The sequence below is a fragment of the Barbatula barbatula genome, assembly GCF_947034865.1.
Source record: "Barbatula barbatula genome assembly, chromosome: 1".
In the NCBI taxonomy this organism is placed as follows: Eukaryota; Metazoa; Chordata; class Actinopteri; order Cypriniformes; family Nemacheilidae; genus Barbatula; species Barbatula barbatula.
The window spans coordinates 21850805-21867904 of record NC_136766.1 but is presented as its reverse complement, the minus strand read 5'-3'; the positions used below and the strand labels follow the sequence as shown (position 1 = coordinate 21867904).

Below are 17100 nucleotides of genomic sequence, written 5' to 3'. Positions count from 1 at the left end.
ACCCACTGTGTGTGCGGCGGTGTGAACACACAGGCAGGCCCTTTGAGAACGAGGAATAGACTGTCAGCTCCGAGGTGCTATTAAGATGACAACAGCTTTCCATTCACACAGGGGTCAGAGCTCCTGTCTCTTTTCTCCTATTGTCACCATCAGCTTCGAGGTTCATCCATTGGCGACCGAAGATCTCGCAGTTTATTCTATTAACCACCCTCCCACACAGGCTTTTACTTCTTCGTCTGTGCGGCTGACGTGGCTCTCTGCTCGTGTGGCAGAGTGTGGTGGTCTCTGGATCTATTAGCTGTGACCTCAAACCTCTGTGTCCTCGTTTAATTGGTGATGCTGAAGGCGGTTAATTGTATAAATCAGCTGTTAATGAGATTCCCGCTTAGAATAATGTTGATAGAAGGACATAATTGAGATTTGTGTGGCTCTCTCTCTTCTTTGGTCACGTGAAGGAAATGTAGCAGTATGCATATGGCCGGATAAAGGTAAATCTGGGTGTGTCCGCGCGTCTGTTTGTTTGGGTTTCCTTGGCGTTATTGGAGGACCTCAGAAGACCTGCTAGAACTAGCCGAGTGTGTAACTAAATAAATCATTAGTGCTCGGCAGTGTAATAGAACCAGTGAGAGGAATTACGGAAAACAAGTGCTTTGTATGAAAGCCATTTATTAGTAGAATCAAACCGCACAGGGACAGATTAATGAGGTATTAGAGAAGTGGACTCTAAACATTGTCTGGGATTGAGTCCCTCAGGGAGAGAGGAGAGTAACTAGAGGCCATACAGCATTACAACTGTTTAACTTCATCTGCCGGGCCCCTGACTGGCTGCCAGCACTGCATCCTTTACTCATCTGACAACCCCTCTCTCTCTCTCTCTCTCTCTCTCTCTCTCTCCAAACCGAACACTCATGGCATTTTCACTTTGTTGTGTTGCAGGTAATTTTCATGAATTCAAAATCAACACACCAGTGATCTTTGGGAGCTGGGGATAAAGTCTTTCTGTTTACGTAAGTACAGTCGACGCTTTATTCCGTATAACATGTGTTCTGTGTGAGTTCCGCCTGAACATCCGTTCACGTGCGAGAGGGTTTTTTGTCTCATGAAATCGCTCTACATCCTCTTCAACACATTAAAGGTGGTCTCTCACAAATGAATGTGTTTTTCTGTTTTTGAGTCTCACTTTTCCAGAAATGAGTTTGCTTTATAACCCAGAGCGCCGATGAATGACTTAAATTCCCCTATAGTTGTTCACACTCTTCTTTCAAATCAATGGCATGCCGTATATTCCTTACGTTTGTTTAAAAAGCTACATATAAACTAATAAAAGCAGATAAAAATGATGATTGTAAGTCTTGGAGTTTTTGCGAAACGGTTTCGCCTTTTAGTACCTACCGCTGCGTTCCATTCAAACACACACACACACACACACACACTTTCATCGGTGCGTATAGAGTCAATCTATTCTCAATGCTAATACCAACTATGTTATTGGTACTTTCAGGCTGCCAGTCGGCCTCAATAAGAGCATTCAGAGCAATGAAGAAAGAACGCCTTTAAAAGAAACACAGACAGGGTCTTAGTAAACACTCAATATACGGCTGCAGTTTTCTGCCACAATATGTCTTAAATGTGAGTTTTCTCTTTCCGCCGTAGTAATAAAGATCATATCTGGCAAATCTGTTATTCCTGGTAATGTTGAGCAAACAAGCTTCGTGAAAGTTAAGTTCATATTAATCTTTTTTCAAATGTCATTTGGATATGAGATGCAGGACAGTTATATTAACGTGCAGAAAGCCCCTCTGTTGGCCCTGCATAATTAGGCCAGTGAGAATGCCATATTCCAGCTCAAAGTTCAAGGCCACGTGGCTTTATCCCTGTGATTTCAAGTCAAACATTTTCTTCATCTCGGATCAATACGCCCTATCACACCTCTTTTATTTTAGCTGCGGTTGTAGTGCATGCCGCCGGCGTGTTAAGTCCGTGCTGAATGGCTGTTGGAGGAAAGAGAGGCAGATCAGTCATGTTCTCTCAGCTGAGATGAATGGGGAAATAACAAAGGGGCCAAGAGTGATTACGGCTTTTGTCTGCCTGGCTTGTCACTCCATCTGAAAATTCACGTCAGCCCGAAATAGGCTGCAACAGGAGCTGCTGAGAAGGAAGATGTGATATTATTGGAAAATTGTGCAGAGACAAAATTTGATACAGCTCGCTTTTATTGCTCTTTTTTCTGCTCGGTGGGCGAGTTGATTTTTGTAAAGGTTTTGTGTTATAATCTCTGAGTAGATTTATGTAAGGCTAGGACTTGGTTTGTGCACTGGCGTGCCATGGGTGGTTTCTGTTAAGGTAGTCTTACTGTTTAGTATGAGGTTACATGTTCTATGAAAGTTGTGTACAAGTGCCGCCACGGAACAGCTGCGGCCTGTCCCGATCTGTGTCCTGTGAACACAGATATTAACATTGATATGTCACAGGGTCGGTCTCTATTTAGGGAATGAAACGCTGATTGTTAAGCTGAATGAAGGTGAAAGGAGCACTTGAGTTAGAACAGTAAACATAAGGCCTATGTGCTGGCCCCGCTCCAACACTGAGGGCAACAGTGTAAGCCTTGTACTGTACATCAGATTGGCTTTGTGTCAGCATTTACGAGCGTGTGTGTGTGTGTGTGCGTACATGTGGGTGAACATTTATGGCAGAGCATATAAGATACATACAGAAATTAAAACTTTTAATGTACAAGCAGTGTATTACTCTCAAATCATACAGCCACGGAAAAATTGAAGAGACCATTTCAAAATATAGTTTTTCTAAATTTACCCTTTATAGGTTTGTGTAGGTAAAATGATCCTTTTTGTCTTATTCTGTGAACTACTATCAATCTTTCTCCCAAAATTCAAATAAATTATTGTTTCTTTTTGCTTTTATTTACAGAAAATAACAGAAAAAATCTATTTTTTCAGACCAAGTTTATATTCACTTTTAAGAAATACAACATTAATATTTGTACATGTATTTAAGAAAAGTTCAACATTTTTATGTGATAACCTTGTCTTGTGTCTTGACCATGTGTCTTGTCATGTTGTCAGTCTTTCACATTGCACAAGTCTGATGACTTTGTCACTCCTAAGGTTTGATTTTGTTGAAATTCAACAGACACTTGACTGGAATGGCCACAATAGTAGTTTAATGTAATTTGCATTTAAACACAAAATGACCAAACTTTCATAACTAAAGAGAGAGAGAGAGCGAGAGCGAGAGAGAGACATGTTATGTTCTAGCTGTCAACATGCATTAAAAATCACCATCTACAAGACCTGGTGGTTTCAACATAAGCAGCAGTTGTCTTCATTTCACACCGATTGAGTATCAAGACAAGAACACGTTGCGCTTGGCATTCTTCCTCAAACGCACCGACGCTCACCAGACCTACGAGACCTAACACGGTCATTAATCTAAATTCCTTTGCAACTTTAATCTGCATGTTTAATTAATCACAAAATGAGGCAGTAAATAATTTGGGCGAGCGCGTTGCTTGCATGCGCCTGCCGTTTAATCGCTCTTGTGCGAAGTCATTTGGAAACACCTGAGGATGAAACGACAGCATCTGTTTGAACAAGCAGAATACACTCTTTATCAATGCGTGCCATTCATCTAATAAAGCTGCCAGAGCCTTCCTTCATTTCGCATTTAGCCCGTCTCGCTGCTGATGTCTCTGCGGGGCCCGTGGCTCCAGGAATGATTTTCTGTAAAAAAATTAAATAAACAGCCCTCCTGGCCCCCTAATGAAAATGAATAACCTTTGAGTGGTTATTTTTCCATCTATTAACAGGCTCTCCACAGATTCAGTTTTTCACCGGCCCTCTGCGTGATTGTTGTCATACAGTCTGTTCAATAGGGGCTGGCATTTTAATTTCATCAGGCCTGTCGAAAATTGTCTTCTCTCCAGTACGCCCGATGGAATGTTACATTTTATCACTGTGAATTAAGAATAAGATTTAATTTTTGGAAATGAAATTATTGTCATGAAAAGGGGTTCTCATGTCTTAACATCAGCGATGTATGTAGGGCACAGGTTTTATAATGAGTTGTAATGAGGTTTCTGGTGAGTGATGCCAGCCAGCAGCATGTGCAGGTGTGACCTCCGTTTTCTATATGAAATAGCCTTGCTATACTTTGAGCCGGCTTCATCCAGAAGACCAGAAATGAGTGCTAGTACATCTGGAGCGGAGTGGTGTCTTGAGTGACCCAAAAAAGAACAATTCTGTCATCATATACTTTGGTCATTTCAAACATTTATGACTTTCTTTATTCCACAGAACACAAAAGTCGATATTGTGAAGAAAGTTAGTAACCGAACAGCACTGGCCCCCATTCACTTCTATTGTACGGACACAAAACCAATGCAAGTGAACGGGGGCCAGTTACTAACATTCTTCAAAAAGAAAGTCATACAGGTGAACAATGTAAATGATGACAGAATTAAAATTTTTGGATGAACTATCACTTTATAGAGCCGCGTTTTGTTGTTTAAATGTGATTGAAATGGCACATTAAATTAAAAATGTATAAATATATGTATAACAATCGAACATCTGCATTGTAAAATTACTATATTAGTTCTTCTTATGGTCGATGATAACATATTTTTAAATCATTATAGCTTGGAGGTGAACACGATTAAATTAACAAATCAGTTCAAATGGGTTTAGGCTGACAAAAAGGTTGGGAACCTTTGAAGATGATAATAAATGTCATGCTCCAAATCAATCCCGATCAGACATCCTAACAACAACGTCATGACCGGTGCAGTGGCCTCCATCAAAGTTTATTCAATAAATCATCCTTTTGATGGCATGATATGCTTCATTCAATTTTGTAGAGAATGATACATGATAAAGACTTGGCAGTGCTTCATCTCAAGGTAAAGACCGTTCACCAAACTCAAAAGAAAAAAGGTGTTTCTCCTGTTCGCTATATATGGCCACAGGAACATGCCGTTAATCTCCCGGCTTCCACAGCTGAAGAGAGTAATGTAAAACTAAAAGTCCTGTTAAATGAATTATTGATTCCAACCATGAACTTTTCTCCCAAAATGCCATGAATCCTCAGGAGGCGATAATGTGCTCTGACCCAGGGGTGTGAATTCCTTGTTATGTTGAGAGTTGCCAGTTAATTGATTTGCAAATTATTTAAAGTTTGTGAGACCCAGGGGAACGCTTGGCTCTAATGATGAGTTTCTTTCTGTGTATTCCACTGACTCGACTGAACGATTGCAATGAGCTAATACAAGCCAGGAATGATTTACAATGCATTTTTTCACATTACCTCAAAGAGGAAAAGCATAAATGTAGAGTTTTCATAATTTATTTGCACAGAAACCCTGAATTGTTAAAGTCCAATGAGTTCAAGATAGTAAAAGTGGGTGTCTCAGAGACAAATATCTTACATTTCAAATATTGTCATATACACACACAAAATTATTAAACGATATATCTTTATTAATTATTAGTTATCACTTTGAAAAATCCTAACAAAATCAATTTAAATGAAACTTAATTTGCATTGTTTATTAATAGATTTTGTCTTACAAAAGTAATTTAAAGTTATAAGGTAACATTAAAAGTAACATAAAATTATCAATCCTCTCACTTGTTATCTTATTATTTTGAAATTATCAAACACCTGCATAAAGCTTATCTAAAAAAATTATCTTGGTCAAATGAACTCAACAAAGTTTTCCAATGTTATTAGAAGCAATACAGTAAAGATTGTACTTTTTTGAATTTATACAATTTTCAAACCTTTTGTGTCTTTAGTGACAGGTGTTCTGTGTATGTTTTCTGCTGCATTTAATTTGGTAGATCTCAGGTGTCCTGCTCACCTGCTTCACCTCGATTCACTCCTTTATTTTTTAAGTCCGACAATTCAATCAAATTTATAATGAAACATATAATGGCCTCAGCATAATCTGACGTTTAAATTACAGTGATGAATGCATTGAATGCACTGCACACATCTGACTCTGAAGTAGTTTAACATTGTTAGGCTTTCACTTTGTTGTGTCTGCTTCAACTAGCCCAGACGTCAAATCAAGACCCGAAGTGAGGAGAATTAAAACATCCGCCGGAACAAAGGAACATCCTCCAAGTCTTAATTGATTTGTTGCGCAGATGTAAGTTAAGCGAGACCTCACCTTTCTGCGGGGCTTGTAAGTTTGTAAGCACACGGTAATGTGTCCATTAGGGAGGCAGATGCTCAGCTGGTTGAGTTGTAGAGGAAAGGTGCGCGCCGTCTAACCCACTAAGTGGCTGTTTCTCTTTGCTAATATAAAGGAGACCCCGAGCCCTCATTAGCAAGCGCTGTCATTCAGACACAGAGTGTCGGCCTGATTTAAATAAAATGAAATGGAGATAGTTCTTTCTGGTCCCCTGGCTTAACTCATTGCCATAAACATATGCTCTGTGCCCCGCTTCTTTCCATCTTATTTATGACTTTAATTTGTTGTGTGGGCTGCGCTGGAAATCAAATTTAATACAATCCTCCCAGGGACCCTGTCATATAATAACATGGTAATTTCTGTGTATCCTTTTGAAAAATGAGGAAATTAATTCTTCCTGACATGTTCTAATTATTCCAGTGTGAACGGGCAAATCCAGTCTCTCTCTCTCTCTCTCTCTGTTAAGTGTCAGAGGCAGGCGCGCAGCCTCGACGGGCATCTAGGTGCTAATGCTGACCAGCAGTGCGTTTAATTTCAAACATGAGCAGACACCTTTCAACACACCTTCCTAATGTTGGGTTGCTTCACACAAATTAATTCACCACTCATCATGCGTCGCAGGGTGGGGGGATTAACGCTTGGGTCTTCGTTGTAAAGTGAGTGTAGTTTGTATTGGGTGGGTGGTGGTTAAAAATCACCTCTCTATGTCATATCTTCTTTTGCAAAGTCTTCTTTTGTTGTGTGTGTGTGTGTGTGTGTGTGTGTGTGAGAGACGAGGATACCCATGAGACTTGCGGATTTATGGATGTAGGAGGGATATTTTTTTCTCTCCCCGAACGTTCCCAGGACTGTCAAAACCTTTTCACACCTTCTGTGGCTCAGATGAGAGGGGATAAAATGTTAATTTAATTAGACTGTCATCAGTTAGTTCACAAAATACTGCATAGGCTTTGCTATGGCAAACTGTTTTAGAATTAGTTTCTAAACTTCTGTAGTGCGTTTAAATGTACGAATGCCGTAGAATCGACTTATAAGTATGTGTGTCTCCTCAGGGAACTGAACCCGCGACCTCGGTGTTGTTAGCAGCATGCTCTGCAAGTTGAGCTCCATTCAATACCGTTGATATGGCAATACATATCAATATCATTGATATTTCTAAGCTACAGTTCATCCAATGCGACATTTTCTGCGAATGAGTTAAAAAGGAAACTTAATGTGGTGTTTAATGTGAGGGTATTGAAAGCAGAGCTCCCGCGATTAAGCGCGGCCAAGGCTGAATATTTGTATGTGCGTGACACAAAAGCCTAAAGTCCCCATTACATCCTCAATTAAACCTTCTCCATTGACATTCACCCCAGTACAGTGTGCTTTTATTGAGCGCTCGGGTGCAGGCCAGGCAGCACTGGAGATCACATGACACCCCATGGGCTGTTATTATTGGCACATTTCATCATTTCATTTAACCCCTGTGTGCCACGCAAGAGGCACGGGCGTATCAATGATTTCTAAACCTTATTTGTCCAGGAGCAACAGAATAATCGTGCATCATTTTTTGCACCATGCGTTCACTGCTAATACGTGTCAGCAAGCGGCACTCCGAGAAAAAAATACATCCCCTTTTTTCCTCGCTCTAATTATGAACAGTGTTTCAGGCCCTGTGACGGGGAAAAAGTAAACAAACAGAAATGCACTGAACCTTTAGGTCGGGTTAAAGCCACAAAGGTCTAATTGATTTGGTGTGTGCCCTATATATGCGTGTCTGTGCGTTTGTGCGGAAGGGAGGAAAGAAAAAAGAACTTCCAAATGATGATGTCATGTGCCATAGAAAAGCTTTATGGTCACGATGATTCTCCCTCGATTCTGCTGCAGAATGCGGTGTGCATTATCACTTCCCACACCCCTGAGGTTTAATCCGTGCCATCTTGACGTAGTCATCCTCTTCATGGAATAAATGATACACGTTTTGGGCATTTCAGTACTTGAGCAATTCTAGTTCTGTAAAGTCTATATGTTTGTCATTAGCGTTGGTTTGTGGCCTCACTCCGAAAGGTCTCATTCATAAAAATCAGCAAATAAAGATGTAGCGAGATGTCTTTCTTGTCGTCCCAAAAATTGTTCTCTGACTCTTTGCCCACCCCTATCCTCACCGTGCAGATCAATGTCGGATAAGTTCAGCCAAACAATCTCCAGGATCTCGATCTCCGTGCCCGAGCCCACCCAGCGTCGGCGGCACTACATTAATCCAGCCAGTCAGTTTGACTGAAAGTTTGAAATGTGTGCTGCGTTAGCGAGGGGGGCCGTACAGAAGCCGTGTTAATAGTGAGGGCTTGTTGTCCATATGGTACTGTTTTAATAGAGCACATTTGTTGCAGATGGTGGGAGACTTCGCTCGGGCAGAAGCCGTTCTTGGCAGATCTTGGGCTCTTTGGAGAAAAAGGCACTTGACTTTCTACGCTGATGTTGATCTTTGCTGTTTTTCATTCAACAATCCGTTGCCCTTGAAACACGGCCTGTTCTTAATTTAAGCCTCGTTTTGCTCAGTTTATTTATTTATTTTAAATAGGCTGAGACAATACAGCAAGGCAAACTCACTTTTTCCTCAGCTCGGTCTGTACACCGCGCCTACAGTAAATCCCCACACACAGGGATTACGGTGGGGTTTTTCAGGCTGAGGTAATAGTGAGAAAGACTCTTTTTTTCAACTTCTTCAATTACTCTTTCAGTATTAGACTCTCATACTCTCTCACATGTAACTTCAAAGACTGGTCAGATATACTGTACACAATATTCACTCATAAAACAATTAAAGTGATACAAATAATATCTAACAAATTGTTTTAGGATTTTTATAACAATGATATGCTGTTTTACGCTCCCTTAGGGGAATACTTCACCCTCAAAATGAAAATTGTGTCATCATTTACTCACCCTCTTGTAATTTTAAACCTTCTGTAAAACACAAAAGAAGATATTTTGAAATAATATTGGTGACCAAAAACCATTGGTCCCCATTGACTGTCCCGCGTTGGTTTTGTGTCCATAAAATAGAAGTCAATGGGGACCAAAGGTTTTTGGTTACCAAAATTTGTTTCTATTACCAACATTTTCAAAATATCTTCTTTTGTGGTCTGAAGAAGAAAGTCATTCAGGTTTGAAATGACAAGAGGGTGTGTAAATAATGAAAAACATTTTTTAACTATATTTTTTGTGAATTATATACCAATCGAATGAATAAAGAAACAAACACAGAAATGACAATGCAGTACATTACCCTCAGTTTTATTACCGTAATGCAAAAATATTTTACAATTTCTGTGGAGAAACATATGTTAAAATACAAAACAAATATTTAAAATATATAAAGGTATCCACTCTTTTATGTGGTGAAATGTGATCTGAAGACGTTTTACGTGAGATTCACAGAGCATGTGTAAAAACCACGATCCCCGTCTTTCGCTCCAAACTGTTTTATATACTGTTAGCCAGTTATTCTTTATTCAGTTATTCTGCCGTGTGTACAAAACAAAATAAATGTTTTATATCTATATTTCTCACTCGGCTTCAGCATGTTTTATTAAAGCAGAATAAACATATCTCGCATTCAAAGCACAATTAAATCAAACCTTTCTCTCTCTTTACCCTCTGAAAGAAACAGACGCTGTCAGTGCGCTTGTGTTTTTGCTGTCTTCTTGCTGCCCCCCTAAAAAACCACGAGCTGGTGAGAGAGCGTGAGAGAAGGGTGTGCGAAAGCGTGTTTTTTTAACACTCCCTCGGAATGGTGAGGAGACACGCTTGATTGCCTCTGTTGCGTTTTTACTGTTGTTTTCTCTCGTTGTCACTGCTGTGGCAGCGCTGGGTATTATGCGAGCGGGGCGCCCGTGGCCGAAAACTCTCTCATCCCCCAGACACATCACTGTGTGAAATGTCTCACCAGGTCTTATGGGTCCTCCGGCCTGCTAAGTGCTGGTCGGCCTGAAAGGCACAGTGTCCTTGGGGTTCTCTGATCTCACTGTTTCCATTCTGTCAGTGGCTTTGTCTGGTGCCGTCTGGAGCAGTGCAATTTGCTGCAAAAAGAGAGCGAGATGGGCCAAATTGCACTCATGTCACTGAAAGCGAAATCATTTAGGAGACTGGATGTCTTTTGACTCTGATATGTGTCTTATTTATGATGATGTGAAAGAGAGAGGGGGGTGTTGCAGCATGAGAGAATTCGCTAATTAGTTTCAGCACTTGATGAATTTTGCTTCTTCGGTATTGCATGTTTTAAGAAAAACAGCTCTGGAAACGCGTCGGTCTATAGTCGTCGCCCCCAGAGGGATGAAAAGAGAGATGGAGAGAGAGGATGGAAACAGATAGGGAAGTTTGTAGCGTTACGAGACTTTTTGCAATTGATGTATATCAGTGAGTGATCTGAGCTTTAGTTAGCAAAGCTGTAGTTATAATAAAGTCTTACCGCCTTAGACCGCATTGTGTTCTTTAAATTTCCTTTTGCATAACAGTTTACTTAACAAGACACACACGCACTTCATCTTTACGAGACGTATATGAATGGCTTGTAAAGACCGAGAACAGAGACTAATGGAAAACCTTTGGATACAATTTCCAAACATGTGCTCCCGAATCTGCGGCGTTAGACTTTTAGGGCAGGCTCTGCGCGTGGTGATATCATGACCACATCCTCCCGCCTCCCCGTTGGCTGCACGGCCCAACGTTGGCTCAGACGCAGCCCCTGTGGTCCAGCTCCTAGAAGCCGTTGTGGCTCCGCCACACATGGCCTACAGCTGGACCACCACACAAAGCTTTGGGAGGAGCAGCGCCCAGGAACCACTGTCATACGATAACATATCATCAGAAACGGTACTGGAAACCATGTACGCTAATGACAAATGTCTGAAAAGCTATTAGTGGAGCTGTTCCGTCTTTGTTCTTCAGTTGGGTTTGGAAGATAAAAATGTTTGGGGGACAGTCGAGGATGTGTTGGTGGTTTTGTTTGTTTTATCCCCTCTGTTACTGTTTTAAAGTTGCTATGCTGACTAATGTTTGTTGAGTTACAATGGCTCTCTATGTATTTCTCCTGCCACAGAACCCAAATGCTGAACATGGAGGGCTTTCTGCGTAGCAGCTTTTTACTGAGGTTAGTTGCTTTAGTTTCTCTGTCGTTGCCGCAGGGGGTCCAGCGGGTTGAATTCATCTGTCCTTTCACAGCTTCGATATCACACCACCCATCATTAGCAGTCTAGTGGGATGATGTGCCGTCTGTCTTCATGTGTGTGTGCGTGCAAGTCTTAGACTGTAACTCTTTGAAAAGTTCTCACTGCCACCTCGCAGATAATCAAACCCAAAGCATTCACCCCCTTCATGTACCCTGTGCTGCCCACCCCAGCCCCTGTCAGTCGGAGAATGTTTTACCCCTCACACTGCATGCACATGTCTGTCACCTTCCCCGTCCCCTCCAGCCTCACCAGTTTGCTGATCGGTCAGGTCGGGGTGGGGCGGCGCTCGATTTGTGATTCTCACCATTTCCTGTTTTGTGTGTTTGTGTTATAACAGCAGTCAAAACGAGTAAGGATGCCATTAGCTCCCTCCCCCCTTCCTGTGATTCTAATTAAGAATTTGTGCAGTGTGTCTATGTTTCGCTGCACAGAGGAAGTAAATAACAGCAAGTGTGTTAGCCATTGGCTGTTCTCTCCGTGCAAAGCACCTTCTCCAGATTTGAATAGCTAGCAACCCTAATTAGTGATCTCTCATTAAAAGCAGCAGCAGCAGCATCTGCCTTTCAAAGCTGCTGTCAGCCAAACTTTACTAAAGCTAATGAATCCCCTTTAATTTCCTTTTCAAAGGGTCATTTATTTGATTAAATTAACAACATTTTTTTATTCTCTTTCCAGCCTGTCACAATCCATAGAATTGTGAGAATGCTATTCAGCGATGAATGCGACTTGATTTTTGGCCTTTTTAACTTTAAAGCTATTCAAATACTATGTATCTTGTAGGAAAATAATTTAAGAGGAAAGAAGAAACACAATCATGCCTTTTTAAAGTCAGCTTGAAATCAAAATGTACCCTATTGACTTTTTTGTCATGCACATTCCTGCTCTCATTCTGCATGATTCATCAGTGCATGTTATGCGTGTTGTCACTATAAGAGCAAAGAAAAATGTCTTTGCCATCTTTCATCAGAATGTAATAACTTGCTCTGCTTCTGAAATAACCTTTCTTTTTAGCGGATGGCACTTGTAGGCTGCAGGGTTTGGGAAATAATTTTGCCAAAAAGTTATTAGAGCATTGTTTTAGTCTGCTGAATAGTTCTCGCTAAGTCTATATGCTACAATTAAAATGTCCAGTGTATGAACACAGAACTAAGATGTGGAAACGCTTTCATTTCTTTATCCGAAGGAGATAACGTTTTTACAAAATGCTTTCTCTAGAGCAGTTAGACTTTTAAGGGATACTGTAGAAAAAGAACGGTTGAATTCCATGTAAGGGGACCTTCCAATATCTTGGAATCTTTTAGTGTAGCCCCATAAAGACGAATGCAGTCAGATTAAAATGTGTTTTTGAATAAGCGCATTCTGGACAAACCTGTCACGATATTTCAATTATTTGGCATGGTTATTCAAGTTTTACGTTTTCATTCAAATGTACAAACAGTTGATGAATTTGTTGGCAGACATGTGAACCACTTGCATCGCCCTTGGCACAAAGATCTGGTAGAGCATGCAGGATGCTTTGATCCGCCCACCTTCCTCCTTTAATGCCGTAGAATGAAGGATTGTCCTTGACTGCGGCCACCTGTTGAAGAGAGGATACCTGGCTTGTTGGGGGTAGAGAGATAGGACATGAGATTGAGAGGGCAGTCAATTGCATTTTATCACTTCCTCACTAATCTTTCAGATTTATTGGGATAAAAAATGATCACCTCACTTAAGTCATTCCAGACCTTACTGCACTTTTCATTCACATTATTACACTGGAATATAAATGCATGAGCACATGCTCGTAATCCTCTTCCCCATCCACATTAGAGACAGTAATATAACCTGTTTTTTAGAGCGATACATATGATCTTCCTTGTTACTTTAACAGTGGTAGCAATGTATTGTTACAGTATAGTACAACGAGAATTCACCAAGCAGCTATTTTGTAATTTTGCATTGATAAAAAAGGGGAACAAAACTTTCCTTATGATGATATTACCTTTTAACAAAAAAGGGCTTTCTAGTAATTTTCCTCAGTGAGTCATATATTTTGTGTTGGACCTCAGACTGAAATTTCCCCTGTAATGTATATTTAAATACACTAGTATTTATTTGAGTCATCTTACAGCACAGTTTAATGTACATATTTAGTCAGTTACTGTAACAATTTCTATATTTTACTATTAATAAGGAGCAGCATTAATTTATCTTGAGTTGAGTTGCATAATGGGCAATGACATTTCTTCTTAGATCATATGAAAGTGTTGATAGCTAGAACATTTGCATAAGGTTTAAAGAAAGTAAAAGAAAGAACAAGAAAGTGGGGAAGAGCGTAAAAGAGAGAGAGAGAGAGAGAGAGAGAGAGAGAGAGAGAGAGAGAGAGAGAGAGAGAGAGAGATGTCTCCAGCAGTTTCAGCCTAATCCCAGAGGAGAGGACCTCCTCCTCCATCTCTGCCATTATTTGATGTAATGAAAGGAGAAAGTGTGTAACAGCTAGATTGTTAATTAATTTACTCTAACAAGATGAAGATAAATGAAGCACACTGAAGGTTGACTAGGCAAAGGGGGCCCACTTAGTATTCCCTCTCCCTTCGGCCGCTGTTCACACTCACAAAGGGCCGGTCTTATACTAGCGCTAGAGGATATAAATGACTAACCGTCTTCACATCACCCTCGAAAACTCATTTCAGATTTCCCTCAAACTTTCAGCTGCATAATGACCTACATTTGAATAAATGAAAAAAAAATTGAAAATAAAATCTCCTCAGTTTTTAAAGTGCTGCGATTTAATCTGACTCCAGCACTTCTGGACTGCTGCTCATTTGCCATGCATGCTGATGATTAATTGATATTATTCTCTACGGTTAGTTATTTTGTTTATAGCCATCAGTCACCCCATTGACACTTTGGAGTTTGGTTAACGAGTCGTATTTCTTCGACAGCCGAACCGGAAAGTTTATACCTTATTTATGCTTTAATGTTGTAAACCAACATAAGCATTATGGTTGGATGATTGTGGGCCTACATAGAAACTAAGATAAACATAGATAATTCTGTGTAAACATGGGCTCAGATCTTTATGAATCTAGCACACAGAGGCCAGCTAAGCCTTCTGCGAAAGATGTTCTTCCATGGCCCGGCCCCATTCACTGTATGAATAGTATAGTCTAATGCGGATTGGTGGTTATTTAAGCGGTGAGAGAAAGAGGCCCAGCAGATACAAAAAAAAGATAAAGGCCATTTTTCGAAAAGCCAGACAGTTGTCTTCATCCAAGCCTCTTTTTTTCAACGGAGGCAGCGTTCTATCAAGGACCTTCTTTGCCAGACAATTCAACATGGGACCCGCATGGCAGAGCAGACCAATCACCGTGGCACCCATTCTTTGGACCTTTTTTTTTCAAGTCGCCAACAATAGCTTGTTGATTGTGTGGACAACACCAGTACAATTACCTTCTCTGTTGTGGTGGCAGAGCAGCGTTTTAATCTCCGCTCCCTGATAATAGAATCATCATTGTTATTCTTATAGCGTGGCATCGGGAGAAGGAATAGCCGCTCCATTATTTTGCAAATGTTCGATTAGCTCATCATGAACTGAGCGGCAAGAATCACAGCTAATTAGACAGCGAGAGCGTCGCCGCTGGCTCCTCCAGCGCCTGAGTTAAAAGGTGCCACTTGATGGGACAATAATATAAAGAAAGGTGGTAAAAAGAGGGATTAGGGCTGTTGCCGTAGTAACTCCAGCTTCCATCTGCGAGACGAACAATGCCTTCCTGCACCACCTTTGATTGAAAAATAGGAACGAAGAGTGAACACTGTGAAAGGACAGGACCCTTTTTAACATCAAAAGTAGAATTCGGGCCTATAGAGTTGTTTGGCTAGACTGCCGAAGGACAGAGTAGACGGGAGGTCACCTCGTAGTCCAAGGACAGCAAAGATTGATGTCCTTCCCAACAATAGCAGTTTGTATTGGGTGCCACGTTTGTTCGGTGTCATTGCAGATGAGGAACCCGCAGATTGGCTCTTCTCAAAAGTTCTTGAAAGGAGAAGGAAGAGCAGAGGGAAGGCGTGCGATTTAGCAAGCGGGGACAAAAGTGCTACACGGCCAAAACTGAGATAGTGGAGATAGTGATGTTTCTGCACTGCCCTTATTGTTCCTGGCACTTTGTTCACTGATGACGAGGGCTTTGACCAGCTATTAAAACATTTTTCTCATTATAGATTTAATATTGTCCATAATTCTGTATCCAGGAAAACATTATTGTAATAATTAAAGTGAGTTAATTCAGACAGGGGATTATTTATTTGTTATTACAATCATATGGTATATCTTTACCAGCATGTACCATTCATACATTTGCACTTCCATCATTGATAACATCATTATTCATTTTTTCCAACATGTTAGTGTCCTTCAAAAAACATTTGTCATGCAGTTAAAGTGAACAAAGAGCCATTAGAGCGTTTTGTCAGGGACAATATGTTTATGATCTACAATGTCTGTCCCTCCGTGTCCCTTCTTCATTTTATATCCCCTATTAGCAGAGGAATATATCTGCTCACATTAACCTAATTTATGGTTGGGGCTGCTGTAACAGCAGCACAGGTTAATGAATTTGGCATTACTGAGTAACTGTTATTGAGGGCTGAGGAGGAGCCCCGGCAGATGGAAGAGATTGTAAAGCTCTCTGCTTTGCATGGCCACTGTTGAGAGAGGGACAGGAAAGGAAATGATAAGAACATATCATGAACTTCGCCACCCACCTGGAGGACAATTGTGAGAACATCTTGTGTTATGTTTGATACAAGACTAACAGGTCATCCTTTGTAAAGCTTGCACGATGCTCGACTCTGAATGGAATTTTGATAATTATTTAGTTTGAATGTAATTTGATTAGGCATAGAAAACACATGAACGCGCAGGTGTTCTTTTTCCATAACTGGCCTTTTTCAGAATGTTTTCCCTTTTTTGATCCTTTCATACTTTCTTTATTTTGAAGCTGAATTAAAAAAAGAAACATTTTCGTGGTTAAAGGTTGATCTATGTGAAACATAATAGGTTTCAGTTACGTTTTAATTGTGCCTATTGGATAGGTTGGAGATATGTAAGGTTTACATACATGTATACACATACAGTTATATAAAGTTGTGTATGTGTATATGTAAATGACATAGAATCCCTCAATATATAGTTTAAGATTACTGGCTGGCGTCTTACACCCAAAAAACAAATAAGCGAAACAATTATTGAAGATGTACAACTTACTCTACAGGAAATAACAAGACAAAACAATTGTGATAAAAGATCTGATTTGTGTTTTTGCTTGTAATGTCTTACAAAAAGGAGCTCTAAAGATTTTATAACAAAAAACTTGTGGCTAGCTCTTTTCTGACAAAAGCAACTTGAACACTTACATTAGTAAATGTCTTTTAAAGTGGACATTCTTGAAAGCTCTTTCTTCCATTCCCTTGACATCTATGCAGTTTTTGGGTTTGCAATAATACGCAGTGAAGTGCCAAATGGTTGAAGATTGGCTCGTACGGCACCCAACACAATAAGGATAAAGAGAACTGCCCTGCAATGAATCACTGGTCCTTCCAACCATTTCCCTCTCTTTCCCTTCATCAGCTTCATTTATTTCACTCCTCAGCTTTCAAGTACTTCCGTTATCTCTGCCTTGACACAGTTGT

The 17100-nt window shown here is 40.4% G+C and overlaps 1 protein-coding gene across 10 annotated transcripts in view; it reads left to right on the top strand.

The window, feature by feature from the left end:
• The window catches only part of sox6 (SRY-box transcription factor 6), a 142203-nt gene that overhangs the window by 17695 nt on the left and 107408 nt on the right, over positions 1–17100 (top strand). For 8 of the 10 annotated variants that reach the window (XM_079457544.1, XM_079457551.1, XM_079457547.1 and 5 more), the window contains exons 3-4: positions 937–1007; positions 11298–11348. Coding sequence is in view for 7 of the 10 variants with exons in the window: in XM_079457551.1 (XP_079313677.1) it covers positions 11305–11348 (44 nt within the window). In the remaining 3 variants the exon portion in view is untranslated. The remainder of the gene's footprint in view (positions 1–936; positions 1008–11297; positions 11349–17100) is intronic. The other 2 variants (XM_079457548.1, XM_079457549.1) reach the window with 1 other exon arrangement.